The sequence below is a fragment of the Elaeis guineensis genome, chromosome 4, assembly GCF_000442705.2.
Source record: "Elaeis guineensis isolate ETL-2024a chromosome 4, EG11, whole genome shotgun sequence".
NCBI lineage: Eukaryota > Viridiplantae > Streptophyta > Magnoliopsida > Arecales > Arecaceae > Elaeis > Elaeis guineensis.
This window is the reverse complement of record NC_025996.2, coordinates 34,380,640-34,390,514: the sequence shown is the minus strand read 5'-3', so window position 1 is coordinate 34,390,514 and position 9,875 is coordinate 34,380,640. Positions and strand designations below refer to the sequence as shown.

The 9,875-nt window shown below is 35.0% G+C and overlaps 1 protein-coding gene across 1 annotated transcript; it reads right to left on the bottom strand.

Annotated features, from left to right (window-relative positions):
• Positions 1-3,495: 3,495 nt before the first annotated feature.
• Positions 3,496-9,245, bottom strand: LOC105037714 (receptor-like protein EIX1). Its single transcript, XM_010913348.4, is given in 3 exon segments — positions 3,496-8,683; positions 8,686-9,132; positions 9,135-9,245. Coding segments are annotated over 3 exon segments (3,057 nt in total). The 5' UTR covers positions 9,244-9,245; the 3' UTR covers positions 3,496-6,182.
• Positions 9,246-9,875: the final 630 nt, after the last annotated feature.

The window sequence follows — 9,875 nt, the reverse complement described above, 5'->3', positions numbered from 1 at the left end:
GTGGCTGATTTTATAAGTTTTTAGAGTTTATGACATACAGCTTGATTGGGCTCTCATTACAGTCATGGTAGAGCAATGACATCAGAGACTCATACTTTCTACCTCCACATGGAGAGATGACAATCATGTTGTAGGATGTTACTGTTTCCTTAGATTACGAGTGCATGGATCTACCATCACTGGTACTACGTAATCATTTGATCGGACTTCTGTGAAGAGTTTTTGGATTAGACCATCGGAGGTGATATTGTCGGAGTCTTCATTGAGATTTTACTGGCTACGTGATACCTTCCACCACTTATCGCATGATGCAGATGATGAGACCATGCAGAGGCATGCACGAGTATTTATTCTTTGCCTTATCGATGACCAACTGTATACCGATAAGTCTGATTTTCATGTGCAGTTATTGTACTCACCCCTGCTATGTGAACTCGATGCATGTGGGCAATGGAGTTGGGACAGCACTATCTTAATCTTTTTGTATCGCGAGCTCTGTAGGACTACCAGACCAGATGCACATAAGATAGCAGGATTGTTGTGTTGCTTTAGTTTTGGATCTGGGAGCATTTACATATCGGACGGCAGATCGGGTGTTTCCCAAGATAGGAGCCTACCAGCTGACAGTGGGAGGCAATGTAGCAAGACATGTCCCGTTAGATGTGGATGATGCTGATTTAAAGGATCCATTTAGTAGCGTACAGCATGACCAGATTGATCCACTGGGATGCAGGTATATAACTAATAGCACTGATTTTATATGATAAATGGCTGTATATTTTCATACAATAATATGATGACTTTATTTTGGATGGATGGAGGACTCGACTGACTGATGCTAGCAATCTAGTACTGCGTATAGTTAATACTATAGGGATCAGCTAGATCAGTAGTATGATGATCAGATGTTGTGGGTGCCATACATACTGAGATATTGATCGCATTACTGAGGTATGCCGATTAGATCAGCATGTATGGAGGATACGCGCATCTCTCATTTGCTTCAACATCATGGAGATTTATTATTTGGAGCATGTGATGCAACAGTTTGGCATGCATCAGGATGTCCTCCATCATGTGATACTCGTGACGCTCTTTATTGTTTGGATCGATGAGGGCGGCATCGCCATGATTGAGTTCGAGAGTATCGGAGCATATTGATGCATGAGAACGATGGGAGGATTTGATTGTGGTTGGTCCACCCATGCTTCCCGTGATGGATTATTATGATCTATATTTGCAGTGGTACAGGAACATCACTAGATGACTCATCTCGCATTGATGAGTAAGCGATCGAGATGAGGTTCCATCTTTGGACTGCATGATAGATATTGTCATAAGTATATTTTACTTTTATCTCATTTTGTTATATTGTTATTAGTTTATTTATGAATAATATTTATTTTTCTTTTCATACTGACAGTTTTAGAGGATCATATTGCTATGCCATACGGCAAGAAGCAGCTTCTATTCGGTACTATTGATGTAAGGATCGAGCACTTATGATATTATGGACGGTCTTATCGATACTATATGAGTTATCTCAGAGGATAGACAACTTCGGACTGTGCCATCGGTAGATGATCCGAGTATCTCTTCATATGCCCAGCTCACTTCATACTCTGGCTTCTCGGACTTCAACCTCCCCATAGATGATGCATCTATATCATAGAGGATGAGCGAGCTGGGAGATACATCGTATCGACACAATGAGCAGTACGTTGATCAACATGGAAGGGCCAAAGAAGGAGTCGATTGAGAGTTTCTCGAGGTAGATGTCAGGCATATGTTGATAGGTCAGCACATCCCCACCTCCCTCCTATTGGTCGATACCATACCTGAGACATCACGCCACAGCCAGAGATGATACGTATTTATGAGAGACGAATGTGGAGGAGGTCCCAATATCTTGATATATATGCCTCTCGATAGTTGTGATACTTATATATTTTTTTTGCTAAAAAAATTTTGTAATCAACTATTGATCATATTATTTTGAAATTAATGTTGCAAATTTTTTCATCTGAAAGCACATATTGTAATTTTTGCTAGTTGCATAAAGAATTAATTGTTGATCTTGATACAGATTATATGGTTGGAGTTTGAGATTGTCCATTATTTCTAAGATAACTAGTTGATTCCTAATTACCCTTAACCATAATATAATATAATATAATATAATTTTTATCTAATATATTATAATAAGATAATAATATAATATATTATACTATATTATTACATATAATTATATTATATAATATATATTACATTATATTAATATAAGATATTGACATAATATAATATTATAATATCAAATATATTATATCAAAATAATATTTTATAATATAATATTATAAATAATAATATAACAATTAATATAATATAATATGTTACAATAAATTAAATAATATATAGTATAATTATTATAATATATTATATATTAATATTTATAATATATAATAATATAATATAATATTATATAATATTATAATAATGTATAATAATAAAATTATATAATATACAATATTTTATAATATAATATTATAAATACTAATATAAAATATAATATATGATAATATATTATAATGATATAATATAGAATAATAAAATATAATAGTTATATAATATATTATAATAATATAATATATTTTTATATAATATAATATAATATAATATATTATTATATTATATTATAATATATTATAATATAAAATATATAATGTTAGATAATTTATAGAGTCGTCTTATGGTAGGACAACTTATAGAGTCGTCCTACTATAGGGCGACTTATAGAGTCGCTCCATCAAAGGGTGACTCATTGTCTGGTCCACTTATCCTCCAGCTGGGGTCAGATTAGTGAGGTGGCATAGAAATTGTCCTATCAAAGATGACTTTCTTTTGAACAGTAGTTTGATAAATAGTTTTAGGAGGATATTATTTTGATATTTTTTTTTAAATTAACCATAAATGGATAAAAAATCTCTGAGTGGAGGATGAGCTCAGACCAATAGAGACAAGCTTTATGCTTATGCATTTGAGAAAAATATGGATGTGCTGCTATGTTGGGCTCTTGGCCTACAGATGCGACTTTTCCTTTTTTTTTTTTTTGAAACAATATAGAAACCTTGCTTTTCAATGGCCAAGGAGAAAAAGGGAGCAATTGGGTAGTCGCATGTTGATTAATATAAAAATGCAATTAATATAGATTTATTGCTTGGTCTAATCCTTCTAATAGTTTAACTTTTGAGCTATGAGTCTATAATGAATAGTATTAGAGCCAAGCCTAGTGCGCGTCATGATTTTTATTAATCATGTGAGTCCCTCATGTGGGATACCAAAGTCGAGAAGGATATGATAGGTTTGAAGTAGGTTTTACATCATGGATGGCCTCCATTCCTTCAAGTTGTAGCCAACCATAACGAGGGCACCATGAGTTTTGGTTGGGGGAGCTTATTATAGTCCTATATTTAATAAAAGGGGTGTCATATAGGTTTAATTAAGGATTGGTCTAATAGTTTTTGCGTTTGGGCTATGACTCTGTGACAAGTCACTCTACCCTAATTAATTAATATAGACATTTTAGGAGAGAACATTTGGTGATATGCCAATTAACTTCACTCTCATCCTATACATAGAAGCGTGTTGGGACCAAAGAACGACTACTGGTTCAAAGCCTTGAGTCAATCTTTGAAGATGCAAACAAAATGTTCTCAAGAAATAGGAGAAAACAAACTAAATTCATATCAGGTCAAGTTTGTTTTCATAATTAGAGTGAAGTGAACCATATGACACAATAATAAAGGGATCCCTGTCTTTTGCTTCTACGTTTGGTTGGCAAGAATTGGGAATTAGGAATAGTTATTAGTTTTATGTTAGCCTGTTCTTATGTTTAACAACTCATTTAGGTATTGGAAATGCTGATTCTCATGGGTGTTGATATATGTGCAGGTAACAATGAAAATAAGTTTTGCTTACACATTATGTTTATCAATATTAGTTTTATCTAAAAATGCAACATAGAAGATATTATGTATTGAGTACTATGATATTATATAAATTTGATTTATGTACTAATATATTACATATATTAAAGTCATGCTAGCTATTATCCATAAGACTATCATATCACATGATATTATATTACATATTTGACAATTATTATATTATTATTATTATTTTATTATTGTTATTTTACTTATATTGAACATATATAAGTACATAATATTACATACTAGAAAATATAGTTTAATGTACTATATTTGTATCAACTGATATTTTTACTAACACACACACACACACATAGATACATACATACATTACATTTATTAATAGTATTCTTGTCATATCTTAATATACTATCTTTATTAGAAATGTTCTTGCATTATTAAATTATATTATAGCAGCAACAATATTATAGTAATTATTATCTTTTTGTAACATATGAATATAGTTAAGTAAGTCGTTGTGGAAAGGCAAAGGTATTACTAACTGAAGTCAAATTGAAAGAAGGATGACTTATATGGTTTAACATGTACATTATACATTGAAAGGTGCAATAATAAAAATGACTTGATATATATAAAAAGAAAGAAGGTTAGAGGGAGCCTAAAATCATATAGGATAAAGTTATAAGAAAGGACTTGATATCACTATATCTTTCAGTAAGTATAACTAAATAAAGCGAAATGAAGGAAAAAGATTTATGTAGTCCACACTAACTAGTTCGAGGTTAAGGCTTAACCTAATTGAGCCATTGATATATGAATATAGTTATTAAAATATGATAATTATAGTGTTATATTATATGCTATATTATTTATATTTGCATTATTTTGGAGCACTGTAATAATATTAATATTATAATAGAAGATTAACATTTTGTTACAATGTTAATATTTGTATTGCTATATTAATAGAACGAGTATGACCAAATAATATTTAATACTCTAGTATTATATTTGTACAAATTATAAATTATACTCTAGAATAAAATATATATACACTAGTATTATATGATATTGTTTATAAATTATACAGTATGATATATTCTATATCACATTATATTGTTTTATCAAATTTGGATAAGAGATATCATTAGTTTTTAATAATACGATATCAACAAGAATATTAGCAATACCAGTGGTACAATATTACTAATATAAACACTAATATAACATTTATGTATTATAGTAAAATTGGTGAAAGTAATACATTAGATTAGATGCCATAAGGTCTATTTCATTCTCTTGAGATTACCTAGCTCATCCAAAAAGAATTGAAACTAGTCATTATCCAAGGACAAATTTCCTGGACACGAGCTAACCATGCTTAATTTCTATTCCCAGCAACCAAATATGGCTTAAGAATGATGTGGTTTACATGCCACTCGTGTCCAAGAGTATATGTTCCTTTGTGTTGTCATTTATTTTTTATTTTTAATCTTTTTTAAAGAAAAGTAGGATTAGTGAAGCTTGGCCAAATATAGGAGTGAGGGTGTGTAAAACCCATATTTCCTGTCTCAACACAAGAAAATTGACCAACTGGGCTAGTTGGCACCCTCAAATGCTAAGTTATTCTTTTCATTTCTCATTTTATAAGATTTAAATCCCATAAATCTTGAAAATCACTTTATTTCCACCAATCACCAATTCTCTCCCCAATATTTTTATTATGTGGAAGTTAAAGAAATAGATCTACTATTTAGTATTCCATCATGAAAATGAATTTAAAATAGAAGTGATGGATATCAAAGGAATAGCAAATATAGTTTCCCACACCAAATTAAAACAGATATATTTGCGAGTCTACTTAACCATTTTGTCATTGTGTCATCCCGATAATTCTGACACTCTTATGTTTGTCTTCTTGCAGGCAGGGTATTTTGTGTGAGACGTTAGGTGTTTTACTGTGCAGGATCGCTTTGCTATTGTGACATAAAAATAGAAACAACCAATTGTAACTAAACATTGTTTCATTTATGAGCAAAATGGTGGCAAACAACCATTGATTATTCAGATGGATGATAGCATTCTAATGGAATGATATACATGTAGCAAAACAACAAAAGGAACAATAATTAAAAGGGTTCTAAAGTTCAGATTCTTACATATTTGGATTAATTGGGGTTCTCCCTCCATCACTGAGAGATAGATCGTTATAATCATAGCACCATCCATAATAGCTTAGCTATGCTTGTGGTCACTCTTGACAAACTTTAGCTTGGCAAATTTTATTGCTAATTCTGTGTAAACCCCATCACACATTCTGTCAATGAATTGAATATAACAAATCCTGATATCCTTTTTGATTGCCACCGTGCCGACGAAACCCCAGAATCCTATTACAAATCCCAATGCTGAGCTTGCATACATCCATATCATATCATAGTCATCTTCATCTACTCCTTCATCTTCTAGATGTGGGGGTGCATTTGTAGCACAATCTAGCAATGGCTGTCCGCAGAGATTATGATTACCAACATAGATGGAGGGATCATTGAAGGTCAAAAATTGGTTCCCTGATGGAATTCTTCCTGACAAGTTGTTATATGACAAGTTCAAGTGGCTTAAGTAATTCAAAGCAAGCATGGTTTGGGGAATTTGGCCGAAGATATCATTTATTGACAAATCAAGTGATTCCAACTGCCTCATGTCACCAATGTTTTGTGGGATTTTTCCAATGAAATGATTCCCAGACAAGTTCAAGAAACGCAGTCCATGAAGATTTGTCACTTCACTAGGGATCTCTCCAAAAAGATTATTCTGTGATAGGTCAATGCTTGTAACCAATAAAAGCACACTAGTGTACTCAAGTTCTAATCCTTTTGCAAATATCAAGAGACTCTCTTGGTAATATGATGTCGTGATATTATCTGAAAGCATTTGTTTACTTCCTTCCTGTAACTCAACCATGGCAGTAAAATTACCGAAAGATGATGGTAGATTTCCTGAAAAATTGTTGCATGCCAAGTCTAAAACCTGAAGAGAAGATAGACTGGATATCTGCAATGGGATATTACCATCAAAAGAATTTGATCTTAAACGAAGAACTCTTAGAGACGAGAGGCTTTGTCCAATCCATGTGGGTATGTTACCTGAGAATCTGTTTTCACCAAGATCAAGAATAACCAATTGTTTACAAAGTCTCAAGAAGGAAGGAAATTTACCAGATAAGCTATTGTTCCTCACGTGCAAAGATTGGAGATTAATAGGATATGCCACCGTACTGTTTGTATCTTTTAGTTTTATATTTTTCTGTACATCAGGGATTCCTGATTGTGATTTGCTCCAGCAGTCTGGAAATCCTCCAGTTAACTCGTTGTTGGAGAGATCCAAAACCTCCAATGATGTCCAATTACAAAGAAAACTCGGGATGCTACCATTTATATGGTTGTAGGATAGAGAGAGCAGTATAGGGCTCACGTATTCGTTGGAAAAGCTCGAGGAAATAGGTCCAGAAAAAGAGTTGTTGGAGAGAATCATGTACCGTGCCTTCAGATTAGGTAGTGGACCAGAAAAGCAGTTGGAGCTTAGATCAAGAAATCCATAAGTACGGCTTCCCAAAGAACTTGGTACCTGTCCTTCCATACAATTATGGGATAAATTGAGGGAAGATATATCCCTATACCACAACCATGATGGAATCTTGTCCGAAATTCCAGCTTCTGATAGGCACAATTCTTCCAGATGTATCTGGGTTTGAAGCCAAGCAGGAAATTTAGGTCCAACTTGGCAAGAGCCCATATAAATAGAAGTAGCATTGAAAGAAGGAATCCAAACATCACTTAGGTTCACTTTCAGAGAGTTGTAAGACAGATCCAAATAATCTAATCCTGTGAGGTTGGAAAAGTGCACTTCAGTCAAGTATCCTGTGAAGGTGTTCGAGGAGAGATCCAAAATCATGAGTGCAGATAACTGGCCCAAACTTTCTGGAACTGCCCCACCGAAAGCATTGTAAGACAAGTCAAGAAATTCTAAGCTCTGCAAAAAGCTTCTCCCATCTAATTTATTATTGATGCATTTAGAAAATCCTTCTATGAGACTTATGATCTCTCCTCCAATACTGTTAATTGATAAGTCCAAGTCCTGCAAGTTGCAGAGCATCGATATATTTTTTGGTATTTGTCCGGCAATATTGTTATCCGATAAACCTAAAACCTGCAAGTGGGCAAAGTTCCCAATGGTTTCTGGCATTTCACCACTAATTTGATTTCCACCCAATGCTAAGTGCGTCAGTTGGCTATGATTCCCCAACATATCTAAAATAATTGGCAACCTGCCATGAAATCTACAATTTGAAAGATCGAGGTGAACAAGGCTGCTAATATTAAGCAGCCAGCGGGGGAAAGCAGATTGAAAATCATTGTCAGAGAGATCGAATATGGTGAGAGAAGTGAAGTTTACATGTTGTAGAGTAGAAGGAATACCAGGAAGTCCCGTATCAAGTAATTTCAAGGCCAACAGAGAAGGGTGCATATTGATTTCATGAAGCCAATTTGATGCCATGGAGAGGTTAGCAAAACTCAAGTCAAGGTACTGCAGAGAGGGGATTCCGGAGAGCCATTGAAGGCCATTAACACGTAGAGCTATTGGATAATATTCAGTCAACCCACTCCATTTGTCAAGAAAAGGGTACCCACCCCGAAGATCTAGATAGCGCAAGCTTGAGAGATTTCCAATCTGGCAGGGATGGGTCCGCTGAACCAAGCCTTGGAGAGGTCAAGGTACTCCAAGTGCACGAGAGAACCAATGAATTCAGGGATGGGTGCTCCAGAAAAGTTGTTCATGCTCAAATCCAGATACCTCAAATATATCAAGCTAGATATAGAAGGATGTACCTTACTTGGTTGAGGGAATTTTCCAACTCCGTAAACCTGTACTTCATAAAAATCATACGGGTATCTGAGGTTGAGCTTTACCACATGGCCGCTGGTGTTGTCACAGCCGACACCCCTCCATCGGCAACAGTCTTGGCCCGTCCAAGAAGAGAGCCACTCACCAGGATCATAGATAGCTGCTTTGATGGCAAGGAGAGCTCTCCTTTCACTCTCTATGCAGCTGCCCCCCACCTTGGAGCCACCTCCACTGTCTAGGCAGAGGCAGCATGGGATGACCCCCACGCATAAGAGGAACCAATCAGCATGACACGCTCTTTTATGAGGGATCTCTTGTTGCTTCCGCCACCAGCCATGAGAGGAAGTCCCGACGCCAGCTTGAAGAAATTGAAATGGAAAGGATAGACCATGAGAGGTTGCATGGAGGCCTCTGATCAGCATCTGTGACGATTTATAATGGAGGAATTCCATGCTTGGTCATATTGTCATTTTCATCTCTCAAAGTTGATGATCGACTGTGCAAAGTTTTATCTAAATAATAAATTAGGCTGGGTGGTATCTGGCCTCCCATATCATCATTGATATATATATATATAGAGAGAGAGAGAGAGAGAGAGAGAGAGAGAGAGAGAGAAGGAGGTTGGTTGCCGACACAGAGTTGGTAAGAGAGATAAGGAGGTTGGTGGCCGACAGAGAGTTGGTAAGCTTTTCATGGTCAATGACGTGTGGAATGGTGGTCTGGGCGACAAGGATCGAGCATGTTTCATGCTGCGGAGATATTGGTGAACTTTCCACGCAGACTGGGTCCACTGTAGGACTGCTGCCGCGGATGCTTTTTTCTCGCTTGCATAACCCAAGTGTGATATGGGAGTTCCAAGGTTTGTATCAATCCATTCTCCCTCGTTATCAGGTCACATTACTGCAAACAAGATAAATCTCTCCGGAGCTGAGTTGAAATATTATTATTTCAGGATTTATTTTACTGCAAAATTTTTAGCACTTTGATTTCAACTGTTCAGATAAGGATGGGTAAAGAAGGGAA